This window comes from Melanerpes formicivorus, unplaced genomic scaffold (genome assembly GCF_026170545.1).
Source record: "Melanerpes formicivorus ecotype bairdi unplaced genomic scaffold, bMelFor1.0.p_v2 SCAF_46, whole genome shotgun sequence".
In the NCBI taxonomy this organism is placed as follows: domain Eukaryota; kingdom Metazoa; phylum Chordata; class Aves; order Piciformes; family Picidae; genus Melanerpes; species Melanerpes formicivorus.
In genome coordinates, this window is record NW_027142398.1 from 2946254 (window position 1) to 2964759 (window position 18506).

At 58.3% G+C, this 18506-nt stretch overlaps 1 protein-coding gene across 3 annotated transcripts in view; it reads right to left on the reverse strand.

Moving 5' to 3' along the window:
• Window positions 1-1034: 1034 nt before the first annotated feature.
• The window catches only part of RASSF5 (Ras association domain family member 5), a 42205-nt gene continuing 24733 nt past the window's right edge, over window positions 1035-18506 (reverse strand). For all 3 annotated transcript variants that reach the window (XM_068159634.1, XM_068159635.1, XM_068159636.1), the window contains 4 exons: window positions 11887-12000; window positions 9835-10132; window positions 8555-8670; window positions 1035-6133 (listed from right to left, as the gene is read on the reverse strand). In XM_068159634.1, the coding sequence (XP_068015735.1) occupies window positions 5981-6133; window positions 8555-8670; window positions 9835-10132; window positions 11887-12000 (681 nt within the window). In that variant the 3' untranslated portion in view covers window positions 1035-5980. The remainder of the gene's footprint in view (window positions 6134-8554; window positions 8671-9834; window positions 10133-11886; window positions 12001-18506) is intronic.

The following is an 18506-nucleotide window of genomic DNA, read 5'->3' on the forward strand; positions in this document are numbered from 1 at the left end:
CTGTTGGCATCTTTCTAGCAGGTGCTAGAACCTCCCCTGCAGTGTGAGCAAAATCCCTTCCACCACCTGCTTGAAGGAGCCCAGTGCAGAGCCAGCAATGTGCCCTGCTGGGCAAGAAGGCCAAGGACAGCCTGGGGTCCAGAGAGGTTCTCCTCCTGCTGTGTTCTGCCCTGCTGAGGCCACATCTGGAATCTTGTGTCCAGTTCTGGGCCCTTCAGTTCAAGAAGGAGCTCAGGGAACTGCTTGAGAGAGTCCAGCACAGAGCTGCTGCAGGCAGTGGAACATCTCCCTGTGAAGGCAGCTGAGGGAGCTGGGAGCAGAGCAGCCTCAGGGCTGGCCTCACTGCTGCTGAGGAAGGTGTGCAGGGGGATGGAGCCAGGCTCTGCTCTGTGGTGCCCAGTGGAGCACTGGGTCCAGCTGGAGAGAGACAGGGAACTACTGGAGAGAGTCATAGTATCATAGTATCAGTCAGGGTTGGAAGGGACCACAAGGGTCATCTAGTTCCAACCCCCCTGCCATGGGCAGGGACACCCCACACTAGATCAGCCTGGCCAGAGCCTCAGCCAGTCCAACAAAGATGCTGAGGGTTCTGGAGCATCTCTCTGACAGGGACAGGCTGAGAACCCTGGGGCTGTGGAAGAGCAGCCTGAGAGGGGATCTGATCAATGCTCAGCAAGAGCTAAAGGGTGGGGGGCAAGAGGATGGGGCTGGGCTCTTGCCAGTGGTGCCCAGGGACAGGCTTTGGGCACAAACTGGAACCCAGGACGTGAAACCACTTTGGTGGGAGGGTGCTGGAGGCCTGGAGCAGGCTGGCCAGAGAGGCTGTGGAGTCTCCTCTGCAGAGCTTCCAACCCCCCCTGGCCATTGTGCTCCTGGGCAAGCTGCTGTGGGTGCCCTGCTTTAGCAGGGGCAGAGTTGGACTGGATGGTCTCCAGAGGTCCCTTCCCACCTGAGCTTTTAGCCTCAGTACTGGAAAGTTCCATGGGAGGGCGCCAGGAGCAAGACAAAAAGAACCCCGAGCAGGGTGGAAAAGCTTCCTTGAATTCCTGACAGTTTTATTCTGGTTGTCTTTTACACTGCCTGCATTCCCAACCAGGGGGGGTTCAGAACCTTCCCCCCATCAACCAACCAACCAACCAACCAACCCACCAAACCCACCAGCCAACCAACCAAACCCACCAGCCAACCAACCCACCCACCCAACCCAACAGAAGCTGGAAAGGAGGCATTTTTAACTAAGGTAAAATAAATAACAGCATTGCACCCCAAGAAAATGCATCTCACTCTTGCCAGAGAAGCTCTGCTGTCCCACTCCACACACACAGCCATAGTGCACAGGGTTTACACACCACACCTGGCAAGGAAGGGAGGGAAAGGAGGGAAAGGAGGGAAAGGAGGGAAAGGAGGGAAAGGAGGGAAAGGAGGGAAAGGAGGGAAAGGAGGGAAAGGAGGGAAAGGAGGGAAAGGAGGGAAAGGAGGGAAAGGAGGGAAAGGAGGGAAAGGAGGGAAAGGAGGGAAAGGAGGGAAAGGAGGGAAAGGAGGGAAAGGAGGGAAAGGAGGGAAAGGAGGGAAAGGAGGGAAAGGAGGGAAAGGAGGGAAAGGAGGGAAAGGAGGGAAAGGAGGGAAAGGAGGGAAAGGAGGGAAAGGAGGGAAAGGAGGGAAAGGAGGGAAAGGAAGGAAAGGAAGGAAAGGAAGGAAAGGAAGGAAAGGAAGGAAAGGAAGGAAAGGAAGGAAAGGAAGGAAAGGAAGGAAAGGAAGGAAAGGAAGGAAAGGAAGAATTCACAGCAGCTAGGGCAAAGCCAACACACAAACCAAAAGGCACTGCCCCCACCCAGGGCTTTGTACTTCAGGGAGGGGAAGGGGGGGAGCAAATCCTTTGAGGTGCTGGAAGGTGCCCAGAGAAGGGCCACCAGGATGAGCAGAGGGCTGGAGCTGCTCTGCCATGAGGGTTGTGCAGTCTGGAGAGGAGAAGGCTCCCAGGAGACCTCGCTGTGGCCTTCCAGTGTCTGCAGGGGGCTCCAAGAAAGCTGGGGAGGGACTTTTGGGGGTGTCAGGGAGGGATAGGACTGGGGGAGGGGGGTGGAACCAAAATAGAAATGGGGAGATTCAGCTTGGATGTGAGGAAGAAGTTCTTCCCCATGAGGGTGGTGAGAGCCTGGCACAGGCTGCCCAGGGAGGTGGTGGAAGCCTCATCCCTGGAGGTTTGTAAGGCCAGGCTGGATGTGGCTATGAGCAACCTGCTGTGGTGTGAGGTGTCCCTGCCCATGGCAGGGGGGTTGGAGCTGGCTGAGCCTTGATTACAGGATGTCAGGGGCTGGAAGGGACCCAAAGAGATCATCAAGTCCAACCCCTCCTGCCAGAGCAGGACCATACAATCTAGCTCAGGTCCCAGAGGAAGACATCCAGATGTTGGGGGGGGTCCTTTGAGGTCCTCACACCTTGAGGTCCCCACACCTTGAGGTCCCTTCCAACCCTAACAACTGATTCTGTGATTAGTTTACTGATTCTCTTCAGCTGCCCCAGGGGTGGAAAAAAAGAAAACCAAGCAAGAAATAAAACCCCACAGGCCAGAAATAAAACCCAAAAGGAGCAGCCCTGCCCTTTTTTGGGGGGGAAGGTTTGGGGGTTGTTTTTATCAGCAGCATCATGGTAATTGCATAAGCCATGCCTTCTACAGAGTGTCAAAGACATGCTGGGGGCTGGAGGGAGGAAGGAGGAGAGAGAGAGAGGAGGGAGGAGGGAGGAAGGAGGAGAGAGAGAGAGAGAGAGAGGAGGGAGGAAGGAGGGGAGAGAGAGAGAGAGAGAGAGGAGGGAGGAAGGAGGGGAGAGAGAGAGAGAGAGAGAGGAGGGAGGAAGGAGGAGAGAGAGAGAGAGAGAGGAGGGAGGAAGGAGGAGAGAGAGAGAGAGAGAGGAGGGAGGAAGGAGGAGAGAGAGAGAGAGAGAGGAGGGAGGAAGGAGGAGAGGGAGAGAGAGGAGGGAGGAAGGAGGAGAGACAGAGAGAGGAGGGAGGAGGAAGGAGGAGAGAGAGAGGAGGGAGGAGGAAGGAGGAGAGAGAGAGAGGAGGAGGGAGGAAGGAGGAGAGAGAGAGAGGAGGAGGGAGGAAGGAGGAGAGAGAGAGAGAGGAGGGAGGAAGGAGGAGAGAGAGAGAGAGAGAGGAGGGAGGAAGGAGGAGAGGGAGAGAGAGGAGGGAGGAAGGAGGAGAGACAGAGAGAGGAGGGAGGAGGAAGGAGGAGAGAGAGAGGAGGGAGGAGGAAGGAGGAGAGAGAGAGAGGAGGAGGGAGGAAGGAGGAGAGAGAGAGAGGAGGAGGGAGGAAGGAGGAGAGAGAGAGAGGAGGAGGGAGGAAGGAGGAGAGAGAGAGAGGAGGAGGGAGGAAGGAGGAGAGAGAGAGAGAGGAGGGAGGAAGGAGGAGAGAGAGAGAGAGAGAGGAGAGAGGAAGGAGGAGAGAGAGGAGGGAGCCACCAAAAAATCAGTGACAAAAGCCGCCACCAACTCAGCAACAGAGAGAAACTGAACCCTTGCAGCTTGTAGCCAGAAGGATGAAGGCTTTCAAACCCAGCATCTTCTCAGAGCCCATGGCAGTTGTGTTGGGTTTTTTTTGTAACAGTCTTCTTCCTCTTGCCTGAGAGAAGTTACTTCCAGCCCAGCAGCAATGTGATCCCAGCACACAAATCACTTCCCCAGCGCCCGGCGGAGTCATTAGCAGCCCCGCAGAGGGAGAAGGCAGCCCCATGGAAACTGCTGCTCTGCTTGGGCTGCTGCCACCTGGGGAGAGGTCAGCTGGGTGTCAAGTACAGCACAGGAGTGAGGCCCTTCCTGCCCCACCGTGTGCCAGGGGGCAGAGCCCTCCCAGGCTCAGCAAACCCACAGCTGAGCGAGGCAGGAGCTGGGCTGCGGCTCGCAGGAGGAGGCAGCGGTGCAAAGCCAGGGGGCTCGGAGTGCTGCAGTCCCTCTCTTCCCATCAGTGCTGCAGTCCCTCTCTTCCCATCAGTGCTGCAGTCCCTCTCTTCCCATCAGTGCTGCAGTCCCTCTCTTCCCATCAGCAACAAACACTCTCCCAAGTGGAAAGAAAAGAATCAACACCCCCACACCCCCCAGCAGTCAACCTTCAAGACACAATCAGAACATTTCCCTGTCCCCCTCTGCAGCCAGAAGCATCCTCACCGCCACAGCACCTCCAGGGCTGAGAAGGCCTCTTGACTAAAGCCCCTTCCAGCCTCCTCCACAGCCCAGCTGCAACCTTCTCACCCTTCAGGAAAATTCAACTAAAATAAACATAATCCAAAGGCACTGAGGTAAATTGTAGACTCTTCTTACTTGGTGGTGGCTGCTCCCCAGCAGCCTGCTGCCTCCCTTCCCACTGGACACAGCAAGTGGGATCACAGCAGCTTCCAGCAAGCCCCCCCTACCCCCCCCCCTGCCCCAAAGGGCCTCTTGTCCATCAAGTCAGCAATGAAACCCTTCCACTTGCTCCCCCTGGACCTGGTTCTGGTTTCTCCTGATGCTTTTTGGGGTGTCCTGTGTAAAGAGAGGGGAGGCTGGGCCTGGCTGTGTGCAGCCTGCTCGCTGGCAAGCACTCCAAGGTGGGGAGCAGCCTCTGCCAGCAGGGCTCCCCTGCAGCAGCAGCAAGAGCAGGGCCTCTGGTGGGAGCTGGGGCAGTAAGGGATGCTCCAGCTGGAGGACTTCCCTGAAGGCTGCCCAGTGTGTGTGCACTGGAGGTGGTGGGAGCCCTGAGAAGGGGAGAGGGAAAGACATTTGCTGTCCTCTCCCAGCTCCACACAGAGAGCAAAACCTTCCTGGACATGAAGGCAGAGCACCCATTGAGAGTGAGGAGGGAGGGCAGCAGAACACAGAGTGGCACAGGGAGGGAGGGAGAGGCTGGAGGGCAGCACAGGGAGGGAGCAGAGCACGGGGGAGGGGGGGCATCTAAAGGCACCTGAGGCTGATGGTTGCCTTCCTCATCCCTCCCCACACAGGCAGCCTGTGCTCTTGGTGCCACCTCCCACAGCCTGGCCCTGGCTGGAGCTCCTCTGCCTCAGTGCCAGATCTGTGCAGAGCTAAACTCAGCCTGGTTTGTGGAAGGGCTGTTGAGTGTTCCCTGGGTCAGCCTCTTGGGTAGCTATTGCTAAATGCTCAGTGTGGAGCCATCAGCCTATGGCCCCCTCCCTCCCCATCAGCTTCACTCTTTGCACCCAGAATCTCCTGAAAACACAAGGTCCCAGGTCCTGCAGAGTAAATCAAGCTGGTCAGACCCTGGCTAACCCCAAGCTCAGCATCAGAGGAGGGGGGGATTGGCTTTACCTCACATCTGTCTGCAAAACTCAAAGTTAAACAGAACCAAAACTGAGGACTTCTCCTGGCATGACTCCTGCCACATCTCCACAACACTTAACTAAGACTGCTTTGGGTGCTGCAGCTGCCTTGGGGTCATTAGCTTCACCTTTCCCTGGCTACTTAAGCCCTGCCCAAAGTCCATCCAGCCCTGGGCCACAGCTGCAACACCCAGGTGGCTCGGTGCAACCACCTCCTCCATCTGCTCTGTGGCTTCCTGTGCCCTGCTGCAGAAACAAGCAGCAGGAAGGCTCTCAGCACCTCGAAGCAAGGTCAGGCAGGCTGCTGGGAGGGCTGTGAACAGCAAGTGGCATCCTGCTCACAGCCTCAGCCAGGAGAGGCGCTTGTGGCATTTCCCACGGAGCTTCTCCACCTGATGGTGGAGTGGGAAGGTGACCCAGCAGCTGCCTTGGGTCTGTTGGCAGGCATGGTTTGACCCAGGCTTCCTGATCTTGGGCTGGCTCCTGTCCTGGGTTAAGAGGTTGAAGAAGAGGAGGAGGAAATGCAGGATGGTCACTGGGTGGGTGCTGTGAGCCAGTCCTTAATGGCAGGATGAGGAGGGAGAGGGACTTCTAGGAGGTGTCCTGAGAAGTGTCTGTTCATTTGAAAAACAGTTTCTAGCTTAGTCTGCTGCCCAGGGCCTCCCAGGGGTTATCCAGGCTTGCCTCCAGCTTCTTTCAAGGTCTGTTGCAGTCTCTGTTTGAACTTCTCATACTTCTTTTGCACCTGCTGGATTTTGTCCTTCTCCTCTTTGTCCAGGATCATCAGGAAGTTCTGTAGCTCGGGGATGGAGAATGCATCCCACTGCAGGAAGAGCAGAAAGAGAGGGGAAGCAAAGCACACACCCTTCACCTGCCTGCTGCTCTGCTGGCTTTGTGTGTCCCCTCCTGAATCTGGAGAGGAACAGTAAGAATAGCATAGAATAGCATAGAATAGAATAGAATAGACCAGACCAGGTTGGAAGAGACCTTCAAGATCATCTTGTCCAACCCATCATCCAACACCACCTAATCAACTAACCCATGGCACCAAGCACCCTCTCAAGTCTCCTCCTGAGCACCTCCAGTGATGGTGACTCCACCACCTCCCCAGGCAGCACATCCCAATGGGCAATCACTCTCTCTCTGTGCAGAACTTCCTCCTGACCTCCAGCCTGAACCTTCCCCTGGCACAGCCTGAGACTCTGTCCTCTTGTTCTGGTGCTGCTTGCCTGGGAGAAGAGACCAACCTCTGCCTGTCTACAACCTCCCTTCAGGTAGTTGTAGAGAGTAATGAGGTCACTCCTGAGTCTCCTCTTCTCCAGGCTAAGCAGCCCCAGCTCCCTCAGCCTCTCCTCACAGGGCTGTGTTCCAAACCCCTCACCAACTTCGTTGCCCTTCTCTGGACACCTTCCAGCAGCTCAACCTCCTTCCTAAACTGAGTGGCCCAGAACTGGACACAGGACTCAAGGTGTGGCCTAACCAGTGCAGTGTCCAGGGGCAGAATGACCTCCCTGCTCCTGCTGGCCACACTGTTCTTAATGCAGGCCAGGATGCCATTGGCCCTCTTGGCTGCCTGGGCACACTGCTGCCTCATGTTCATCCTACCATCGACCAGCACCCCCAGGTCCCTCTCTGCCTGGCTGCTCTCAGCCACTCTGACCCCAGCCTGCAGCACTGCATGGGGTTGCTGTGGCCAATGTGCAGCCCCTGGCACTTGGATGTGTTCAATCTCCTGCCCTTGGCCTCTGCCCATCTGCCCAGGTCCCTCTGCAGAGCCTCTCTACCCTCTAGCAGATCAACTCCTGTCCCCAGCTTGGTGTCATCAGCAAATTTACTGATGATAGACTCAATGCCCTCATCCAGATCATCAATAAAGATGTTAAAGAGGATGGGGCCCAGCACTGATCCCTGGGGGACTCCACTACTGACTGGCTGCCAGCTGGCTGTGGCACCATTCACCACCACTCTCTGGGCTCAGCCTCCAGCCAGTTCCTCACCCAGCTCAGAGAGCTGCTGTCCAAGCCATGAGCTGACAGCTTGGCCAGGAGTTTGCTATGGGGGACAGTGTCAATGAATGAAAAGCATTTAAACACTCCTCTGCTCCCCAGGCAGCTTCACCTCCCAGAGCCATTCTGACAGCTTTAGGCTGTGCCTTTAAGGAGCAGCACAGCTACTGAAACACTCTGGCTGAATGTTTTGGTGTTGGGAGAGAGAGGGGGACAATGGCCAGCAGCATCAAGAATCATCCTAGCCCTGAGCCCCTGAGACTTTAAACTGAATAGAAATCATCTTGAGGGACCCAGAGATGTGGTGCCTGAGGGGCACCAGGCTTGGAGGAGTTAGAGAAGGGTTGGACTCCCCTCCCTGCAGACACTGAAGGTCAGACTTGGAGGGGGCCCTGAGCAACCTGATCTAGTTGGAGGTGTCCCTGCTCACTGCAGGGGGGGGGGGGGTTGGACTCTGAGGGTGCCTTCAACCCAATGCATTCTGTGATTCAAGGAGCTTCAAGGTCTTTTCCAACCACAGTGGTTCTGGGATTCCAGGAATTGAAGCTCCCACTGCAAGGGGGGAGACACAGGAACTGAAATAGACCAAGTGACAGGAGAGGAAATGGCCTCAAGCTGCACCAGGGGAGGTTTAGGTTAGTATCATAGTATCAGTCAGGGTTGGAAGGGAGCACAAGGATCATCCAGTTCCAGCCCCCCTGCCATGGGCAGGGACACCCCACACTAGATCAGCCTGGCCAGAGCCTCATCCAGCCTGGGCTTAAACACCTCCAGGGCTGGTGCCTCAACCACCTCCCTGGACAACCCATTCCAGGGCTTCACCACTCTCATGGGGAAGAACTTCCTCCTCACCTCCAGCCTGAATCTCCCCACCTCCAGCTTCATTCCATTCCCCCTAGTCCTATCACTGCCTGAGATCCTGAGCAGTCCCTCCCCAGCCTTCCTGGAGCCCCCTGCAGATACTGGTTGGACATCAGGAGAGTGGTCAGGGACTGGCACAGGCTGCCCAGGGAGGTGGTGGAGTCAGCATCCCTGGAGGTGTCCAAGAAACCTGTGGCCATGGCACTTTGGGACAGGGTTTGGTGGCCCTGGGGTGATGGTTGGACTGGATGCTCTTAGCCCCACCAAGCCTTTGCTTGTGTGGCACCACCTCCAGCCTCTGCTGTGCATCTCCCAGCTCTGCCCCCTGGCTCCACAAACCTTTGTGTGGGGAGGAAGGGAAGCAGTCCCCAACATACCTCAACTTCCCCTGTTTCATTCTCCTTCAGCACGAAGCTGAGCAGGTTGGTGTCGGGGCCAGCCAGCAGCCGGAGGTACAGAGGGCACTCGGTGAGAGGGAGCTTCTGGAAGAGCACTGCAAGAGGACACAGACAGCAAGGCTGAGCTCTTGGCTGCCAGGGCAGAGGAGAGCTCAGGGAAGTCAACTGGAGCATGCAAAAGCTGCTCAGGATCATTGTGGGAGCAGCTGAGCATCTGACACAGATCCACGACAACCTCTGGGGGGTCTTGGGTGGCTTCGAACCCCTTCTGACAGCTACAGGCTGGGAGGCTGCTGGGGCCCTGGAGCAGGCTGCCCAGAGAGGCTGTGGAGCCTCCTCCCCTGGAGGCTTTCAAGAGCTGCCTGGATGCATTCCTGTGTGACCTGCCCTGGGTCGTCCTGCTTTGGCAGAGGGGTTGGGACTGGAAGCTCATCAGAGGTCCCTTCCAACCCTTACCATTCTATAACCAAGCAGCATCCCCTCCTGTGGAGCTCTGACCTGCCCTGGGTGGTCCTGCTTTGGCAGAGGGGTTGGGACTGGATGCTCATCAGGGGTCCCAGACTGGATGCTCATCAGGGGTCTCTTCCAACCCTTACCATTCTATAACCAACCAGCATCCCCTCCTGTGGAGCTCTGATCTGCCCTGGGTGATCCTGCTTTGGCAGAGGGGTTGGGACTGGATGCTCATCAGGGGTCCCAGACTGGATGCTCATCAGGGGTCCCTTCCAACCCTTACCATTCTATAACCAAGCAGCATCCCCTCCTGTGGAGCTCTGACCTGCCCTGCTTTGGTAGAGGGGTTGGACTGGATGCTCATCAGAGGTCCCTTCCAACCCCTACCATTCTATAACCAAACAGCATCCCCTCCTGTGGAGCTCTGGCCTGCCCTGGGTGGTCCTGCTTTGGCAGAGGGGTTGGGACTGGATGTTCATCACAGGTCCCAGACTGGATGCCCATCAGGGGTCCCTTCCAACCCCTACCATTTTATAACCAAGCAGCATCCCCTGTGTGGAGCTCTGACCTGCCCTGAGTGGTCCTGCTTTGGCAGAGGGGTTGGAACTGGATGCTCATCAGGGGTCCCAGACTGGATGCTCATCAGGGGTCCCTTCCAACCCCTACCATTCTATAACCAAGCAGCATCCCCTGTGTGGAGCTCTGGCCATTTACTCCTCTGAAACTGCCTGCTGAGCCTCCACTGAGCCCTGCCAGGCGAAGGTGGGCAGCAGGGGAGCGGGAGTGGCCCTGGCCCAGGCGCTCACCTTGGCCATCCTGCCGCACCTCCTTGAACAGTGCAAACTTCTGGGGGTTGTCCACCACCATGAACTTCTTCAGCAGCCCCTGGATCACCTCGCTCACCGTGGTGGTGCTGCTGATGTGGAGCTGCTTGATGGCGTCCAGGGGCAGGTAGAAGGAGGTCCTCTTGGCTGTCATCTCAGCCAGGTTCACCTCCTTGAGGGCATCGTAGATGGACTGCGGCCGGATCCCCGCCGGCACCGTCACAGGGCGCCGCAGCTTCAAGTGCACTTTAATGAAGCCTGTGTAGGTCCCATCCTCGTTCTGCAGCAAAGGAGAGGGGAGGTCAGGCTCCAGGGAGGCTTCCCAGACCTTTCCCCACCCCTCTGAAGAGTCTGCCCCCGTGCTCAGTGCTGGTTAGGTCACACCTTGAGTCCTGTGTCCAGTTCTGGGCTCCTCAGGTTAGGAAAGAGGAAATCAAGCCCCAAATCAAGCCCAGAATTGTCCCACAACAGCCTCTCACTCAGCCTCCCTGCAGGGAGTTGGAGAGAGCAAGAAGGTCTCCCCTGAGCCTCCTCTTCTGCAGGCTCAGCAACTCCAGCTCCCTCAGCCTCTCCTCCCAGGGCTGTGCTCCAGACCCCTCCCCAGCTTTCTTGCCCTTCTCTGGCCATGTCTGAGTGACTGATGCAGGCTGCCAGGGAGAGCAGGGCTGCAGAAAGCACAAACCAAGGCTCCTCAGTTCAGGAAAGATGTTGAGATGCTGGAAGGTGTCCAGAGAAGGGCAAGAAAGCTGGGGAGGGGTCTGGAGCACAGCCCTGGGAGGAGAGGCTGAGGGAGCTGGGGTTGCTTAGCCTGGAAAAGAGGAGGCTCAGGGGAGACCTTCTTGCTCTCTACAACTCCCTGAAGGGAGGTTGGAGCTAGGTGGGGGTTGGTCTCTTCTCCCAGGCAAGCAGCACCAGAACAAGAGGACACAGTCTCAAGCTGTGCCAGGGGAGGTTTAGGCTGGAGGGGAGGAGAAAGTTCTTCCCAGAGAGAGAGGTTGGCCATTGGAATGTGCTGCCCAGGGAGGTGGTGGAGTCCCCATCCCTGGAGGTGTTTAGGAAGAGCCTGGATGAGGCACTTGGTGCCATGGTTGAGTTGATCAGATGGTGCTGGGTGAGAGGTTGGACTGGATGATCTCAAAGGTCTCTTCCAACCTGGTCTATTCTATTTCTATTCCATTCCCATTCCTATTCCATTCCCATTCTATTCTTTGTGGTCTCACAGCATGGCAGCCTGGGGCTGGCTGCAGGACTTTCCACTCTCAGTGGGCTTGGAGGGTTTCTTGTTAATGATGTAAAAAGTCAGCAGCAGTTTGGGGTTAGTCATTGCTGAGCTTCTCCTGCTCCTTCCACTTGGGGCTGACTCATCCCTCCCTCATGTCTGGCTGAGCTTGGCCTACTTCAAACCAGCCCTGCTGCACCTCAGCCGTGGAAACCACGGCATGGAAATTGTAGCTGCCTCGAAGTGAGGCTTTGCAACCTCCCCACCAGGGAAGGTCTCTCCCTGATGTGCAGCAGCACCTCCCAACCACTCCCCTCTGAGACCTCTGCCTAAGCAAGCCTGGCAGTGGGGAGGAGGAAAGGATCTCTTTCTGGAATGGCTTTGGGCTTCCAAATCCACCCTGGGCTTCCACATCCACCCTTGTGCCTCCAAATCCACCCTTGTGCCTCCAAATCCACCCTAGTGCCAGCTGCTGCAGGGCAGCCTCACAGCCCCACTTCCCCTCTGACTCATGCCCACCAGCACAGCGTGGGCTCCTCTAGCTGTGGCAGCTCATTCCCAGCACAGACTGCTCACAGATTCCTGGCCCAGTGATCCCAGAGGGGGAAGGATGGAGAGAGGGAAGGCTGAGCTCCAGGGCCAGTGCCTAACACGAAGGAAACCCAAAGCAGGGGAATAAGCAGATGGGGTGAGGAAGACGAGAAACATCAACAGCCACCTCCAAGGGCCTCTTGGTGCAGACAGCTTCCTCCAGGCTGCCTCATTTCCCAGCAGCAATCTCCCTGTGACCTGGGGGATCATGGCCCAGGACCTACCAGCTTCATCAGCAGGCAGTTGGTCACTTTTGTGTTGTATTTCTCAATCTTCTCTTTGATCTCCTGGAGGGTTGGAGGCTCAGGTTTTTCCTCTTCTACTCTCTGTGTTACATTCTGAAATCAGAAGGGACAGCTTTTAGCTGGCTGAGGCACTGGGTCAGGCAGCATCTCCTCAGCTCTGCTCTCCTCAGGGACAAGGAGACCCTGGGCTCACAGCAGCAGTGGTGATGCAGGACAGGGTGGTCCCTGTGGCCAAGAGGCTGCAATGTGCAGCATGTCCCTGCCCCAAACCACCTCTGGGCAGCAGGGACAGGCAGTGGGGAGGAACACAAACACAGAGTCACCCAGAAGCACCAAGGCTGGCAGAGACCTCAAGGGCCATCAAGTGATGGGTTCATCACCACAGACCTCACGACTAAGCCCAGCAGTCAGTGGGACACTGAGGCACAGAGCACTAAAGACATCCAGGTACAAACCCAGGCAAAGAAAATCCTCTCCCAAAGCTGCTTTCAGAAGCAGCCACCTGCACCTGCCAAGCATTTTCCTGCTTCTTTCAAGGCAGCTCCTGGCTCTGCCCCCCCCCCAGCCAGGCACCCCTTCCAGCCCCAGAGTGCTCCCCAAGAAGCAGCTTCCAGCAGCTTCACCCAGCCAGAACCCGAAGTGAACTCTCTGCTGGATCCCTCCCTCCCAGCCAGCCAGGAGAGCTGAGCTGCAGCGAAGCACAGCCCTCAGCACAGCCCTCAGCACCCCACACTGCAGAGCTGCTGCAGCCCCAGCCCCTGTGTGTGCCCTGAGCCTGCTCAGAGGGGCAGACCTGCGCAGCACATGGCCCTGCTCATCCCCACAGCTCATCCCCTGCCCGGGGGCAGGCTGTGCTGACATCCCACCGGCGCTGCCAGCAGCTCTGAGCACTGATCCCACCCAGCAGGGAGCAGAGAGTGTGAAGGGATGGTGGCATCAAGACCAGCACAGAAACTGTAACCTCCCAGAGGACACAAAGAGGATGGGGGGGGGGGAGCAGGATGGGGAGGAAGCAGTTTCAGGAGCAGAGCTCATCCCTTGCCAGGCAGCCCCACAGCACATGGGACCAGGATGCAGCAAGCTGTAAATAAGCCCCAGCTTGCCCCAGGCTACCCATGGCATTCCTTTCATGAGGAGCATCAAGCACAGGGCACACTCCAAGCCTGGCTGCAATCTGCTGAGGCAGCTGCAGACCTGGGACTCTTGAGCCCCAGGTTCATTCAAGTGACTTCCCCCCACCCCCACCCCCTCCCAAGGGAGAATTCACAACTGCTGCTTGGGTCTGGCAGACAGCTCCAAGCTGGGGCAGCAAAGCCAACAGAGGAACATCAGCAGCATGGCACAGCCTCCCCCTTGGTTCAGAGGGAGGAAAATCACAGCCAAGATTTCCTGCACACAGACATCCCCCCTGGAAGGGCAGCTTTGGCTCCCCAGCCGGTGCCAGGCCTTAGGCACAGGGTGGGCACTGCAGGGGGTCTCACACAGCCCCAGGCAGGTGCTGGGCTGGTGGAGCCTTTGCTGATCATGGGCCAGAGACAGAATCTGGTTGGAAAAGGTCTCCAAGATCCTCCAGTCCAAGCAGCAGCCCAACCCCACCCTGGCCACCAAACCATGGCCCCAAGTGCCATGGCCACAGGTTCCTGGAACCCCCCCCAGGGATGGGGACTCCACCACCTCCCTGGACTCAGTGCTCAGCCATCCTGGTCCAGCCCTAGGAGCAGCACAGCACTTCCACCACACCAAAAGAGACCAAACCCTGCCCATGAGCAGCAAGGTGCCCAGAGAAGGGCAAGAAAGCTGGGGAGGGGTCTGGGGCACAGCCCTGGGAGGAGAGGCTGAGGGAGCTGGGGTTGCTTAGCCTGCAGAAGAGGAGGCTCAGGGGAGACCTTCTTGCTCTCTGCAACTCCCTGCAGGGAGGTTGGAGCCAGGTGGGGGTTGGTCTCTTCTCCCAGGCAAGCAGCACCAGAACAAGAGGACACAGTCTCAAGCTGTGCCAGGGGAGGTTTAGGCTGGAGGTGAGGAGAAAGTTCTTCCCAGAGAGAGCTGTTAGCTGTTGGAATGTGCTGCCCAGGGAGGTGGTGGAGTCCCCATCCCTGGAGGTGTTCAAGAGGGGATTGGATGTGGCACTTGGAGCCATGGTTCAGCAGCCAGGAGTTGTTGGGTGCCAGCTTGGACTTGATGATCTCTGAGGTCTTTTCCAACCTGGTTGATTCTCTGATTCCCAGGGCTGAGGCAGCCACAGCCTCCCTGGGCAGCCTGTCCCAGTCTCTCCCCACCCTCACTGTCAGGAATTTCTTCCTAATCTCCAGTCTCAATCTCCCCTGCTCCAGTTCAAAGCCATCCCTCCTCCTCCTCTCACCACAGCTCTTGCTAACAGTCCCTCCCCACCTCTCCTGTAGCCTTCCTGAGGGTGCTCTATGGTCCCCCCAGAGCCTTCTCTTCTCCAGGCTGAACAACCCCAACTCTCTCAGCCTGTCCCCATGGGGGAGGTGCTGCAGCTCTTCAACCCCAACTACCTGTTGGAGAGGGTCCAGAGGAGGCCACAGAGATGATCAGAGGGCTGGGAGAACCTCCCCTCTGGGGACAGGCTGAGAGAGCTGGGGCTGTTCAGCTGGCATTGAGGTCTCTTCCACCCTTGGTGGTTCTGTGCCCTGCCCCAGCCCAGCAGCACCAACACTGCTGTAGAAGAGCCCTGGGCACAGCCTGGGAAGAGAAGTGCTGCTCCTCCCACCGTGTGTGACCAGACCAGCCGCCCCCTGCTCTGCAGGCACCTCCCCGGGCTTGCAGGGCTTCTGGTGCAGAGCCTGCAGCCCCGAGTGAAGGAAGGAAACCCAGCAGCTCTTAACCAGCAGCCGTTGCCACATTTCCTGTTGCACCGGGACAGGATGAGCCAAGCTGTGAGCAAACCAACAGCCTGGGGGCACTGCCTCTGCCTGCCCCCAGCAATCACTGCCGCACCTGGGGCTCTCCTGCCTGCAAGCTGGGATGCAGTGGAGTCAGCCACCCCTGGGGGTCACCTGGCAGCACTCCCTGGCACCCAGGGCACCACTGAGTGCTCTCCCTGGCAGTGGAGGCTTTCACTCTGAGACTCTGGCACAGGGAGGTGGTGGAAGCCTCCTGCCTGGAGGTGTTTGCAGCCAGGCTGGAGGTGGCTGTGAGCAACCTGCTGTGGTGTGAGGTGTCCCTGCCCATGGCAGGGGGTTGGAGCTGGCTGAGCCTTGAAGTTCCTTCCAACCCTGACAGTTCTGTGATTCATGGACTCACAGAGTCATTGGGGGTTGGAAAAGCCCTTCCAGAGCATCCAGTCCAACCATCCTCCAAGTCTGCCAAGGCTGGTCCTAAACCACAGTCCTCAGCACCACATCTCTGTGCCAGCTGGCAGGACCAAGGATGTTCCCATTGCCTCCAGCACACCACCCCCAGGAGCGACTGGGGCTGGAGGGCAAGGAGCTGCCAGGATGCTTCCAGCTCCTGCCCTGCTAAAAGCCTGCTGAGGACATCCCAGGGGTGCCAGGGGTCAGCCAGCACTGCCAGCTGCCTGGCACCACCCGAGCTCAGCAGAGGAGGGATTCACCTCCCCCTGTGCTGATGTCTGCAGCGAGATGCAGGCACCCATGGCTCACACAAGCCCAAGCCAGGGTGGCCTGGGGCAGTGAACCTGCCTGTGTCCTCCTGCTGCCCATCCCATAACCTACATCGTTGTAAAGCACAACAGCACCAAGGGCAAGAGAGGTCCTGAGCCTCATCTGGCACTTGGGCTAATGCTTGGTGGGACAAAGGCTGCCCAGAAGCAGCATCTCAGGAAGAGGCAGTGGCACACAATGCCCATGGCCTGGGGCTCAGCCCCCACCAGCTCCCTCTCTGCAATCCACCATTCATCTGCTGAGCCCTGAGCTCCTGCCAGGCTGCTAGGGGGGAGGTAAAGAGAGCACCAACCCCCCCTGGGCCAGCAGGATTCTGCTGAGAGACTCTCAGAGGGGTGACCCTAAGCCAAGAAAGGCAAACACACCCCCCCCACGGCAAGGCTTTCCCACTGATCCACAGGCAAGGATGCCAGGAGAGACACACTCCATGCCCAGCTGAGGATCTCCCTTCCCACAGCCCCTCCTCACCTTGCAGAGGTCACCCCCCAACCCAAACCCCCTTTTGAAAGCAGCAAAGGCAGCAGCTCTGCCCCGTGTCAGACCTCTCTGCTGGGAGATAACAGCTGCAGGTGGGACCTGGGAGCCTCCAAGGTGCTGGTGCAGCAGGTCAGAGGGGATGCTGCCCCCTCCCCACAGCTCCTTGTCCCACCACAGCCCCTCCTCCTCCTGCTTAGATGGAACTCCTGATGCTCCAACCTGTGCCCACTCAACTGCTTGAGCATGAGCAGGGGTGGTGGGGGGAAGAATCATACAAGAGAGCTGACCCCAAAGCCCCCAACCCCCAAGGTGTTTCACTCCCTGTGAGCAGCTCCAGTGAGCAGCTGAGGTTCCCTTTGGGGCTCAGAGGCAGAGGCTAGGAGAGCAGGGGGTCTCCAGAGGAGGGCAGGAGCCTGGTTGCTGCGCTGCAGAGAGGTTAGAGGCAAGGGAAGATGGGCTCAGGCTCTTGATTGCCATGGAGATTTCTCTTAGAAACCATTTCCCTCCCTGAATCCTCTCTCAGCAGCAAGAGCTGAGCAGGTCCTCCCCCGGAGCTCCATCTCCGGGGGGGTCTGAGCTGGGCAGCACCTCACAGGTCGACAGCCAGAGGTCTGTGTGCACAGGGAGCAGCCTGCTGGGATCCTAGCCTGGGTCAGGGGAGCTGGGTGGATCAGGGAGCTCTGCAGATCCTCAGCAGCAGAGGTTTGGGAACTGATGGCAGCTTTGCAGGGTCAGGAAAAGCCCCAGGGCCATCCTCATGCCCCTGCCCGTGCCAGACCCCCTGCAGCTCTGCTCCTCCTCTGGAAATCCCTGTGTGCTCTGGGAATCCTTCAGAGGAGAGAGGCAGCAGGGCAGGGGCAGGACCTCAGCTCTGGCTCCTTCTGCATGGCACCAGGCATTGCCCCACAGGCAGCACCAGTGCCACCCATGGACCAGCACAGAGGCTGCAGCTGATGATCAGCCAGCCCTGGGGCCCATGCCAGGCTTCTCCGAGGCTGGGGATCTTGGGGATCACCTCACCCAGCCCCTGCTTGGCTTTTGAGCACCTCCAGGGACGCAGCTCCCGCTGCAGGCACTGCTGCTATGGAAGGCTTGAAGGGAAGGAGGAAACAGAGGAGGCCAACCCCACCCTGGGGGTCCTCAGCTGCCCCTTGCCCAAGCTCCTGTAGCTCCCCCCCCCCAACCCCCTCCAGAACCACCTCCCATGGTGGCCTCTGCTGAGCAGCAGCCAGCTGGTAGCACAACCACCCCACAGATGCCTCCCACCACAAAACACCTCCCTGGTGTCACAGCTTCCTTCTCTCAGCAGAGGAGGAGGCTTCTGCCTGCTGGGGTATGCCACCTCCCATTGCTCTGTGACCCCTAGCCCGGGAGCTGCTCCCCTGGGTGCCACTCTGGGGGACTCTGTCCCTCTTGTGTCTCCTCTCCATGGTCAGAAACTTGCCCCTTTGACCCCCAAGGGCTGGCAGCCAATGGTGCAGGACCCAAAGAGCAGTTCCTCAGGGTTTCAAGCTCTCAGGCTGGAGCCTCTGGAGCTGAAGAGTGCTGAAAGGGATGGCTGGAGAGGAGGGCACAGCTGAGAGCTCAACTGGCTCTCTGCTAATGAGCAGCAACCCTGCTGATGGGGCTGGAGACACCAGGGGAGGACAACATCCCCAGGGAGAGGCTCCTCAGACTCCCACAATGCTGGGGGAGGGGGAAAGTCACTTCTCTGACCACAGGCATCAAATCCAGCTCCACCTGTGCCAAGGGCAGGAGGGTCTGTGTGTCCCTTCCTGCCACACCTCCAGCACACATCCCCCTGCAGGGGTTGTCTCCTAGGGCTTCTAGGACCTGTTGGGTTTGGGTTAGGGACATAGAATCACAGAAGGGTTTGGGTTGGAAGGGACCTTGAAGCTCAGCCAGTTCCAACCCCCTGCCATGGGCAGGGACCCCTCTCACCAGCCCAGGTTGCTCAAGCCCTCATCCAGCCTGGCCTTGAGCACCCCCAAGGAGAAGACATCCACAGCCTCCCTCCAGTGTCTCTCAGCACCCCAGGGCATGGCCACAGGCTGCTGCTGCTGCTGCTCTAGCCCTGGCCACACTCTGCATATCCTGGGCTTGGGAATCATTCCTGGGGGCCTCCAAGGATGGGCAAATGTTGCTGTTCCCAAGCAGAACTCATTGTGGGGTCCAAGCTGCTGATTGCTGCTGCTGCTGCCACCACAGGCAGCTCTTGCAGGGACAGAGCCAGAAGGTGCCAAGTGGAAAAAGGGGAACAGAGTGAAGCAGAAGGCAGGAGGGATGTCCACCCTGGAGCTGCCCCTGGCCCCTGCCCCTTGGCTTTGCTGACTGCTCCTCAGGCCTTCCTTGCTGCTCTCCACCCACCACACAGCCCAGCTTCATCAGACCACCACCATCCTCCTCCTCCTCTCTGCCAGGCTCTGGGGCCAGCTCCACCCAGAGCTGAGGTCCAGCCTCATGCTCCTGCACAACCTG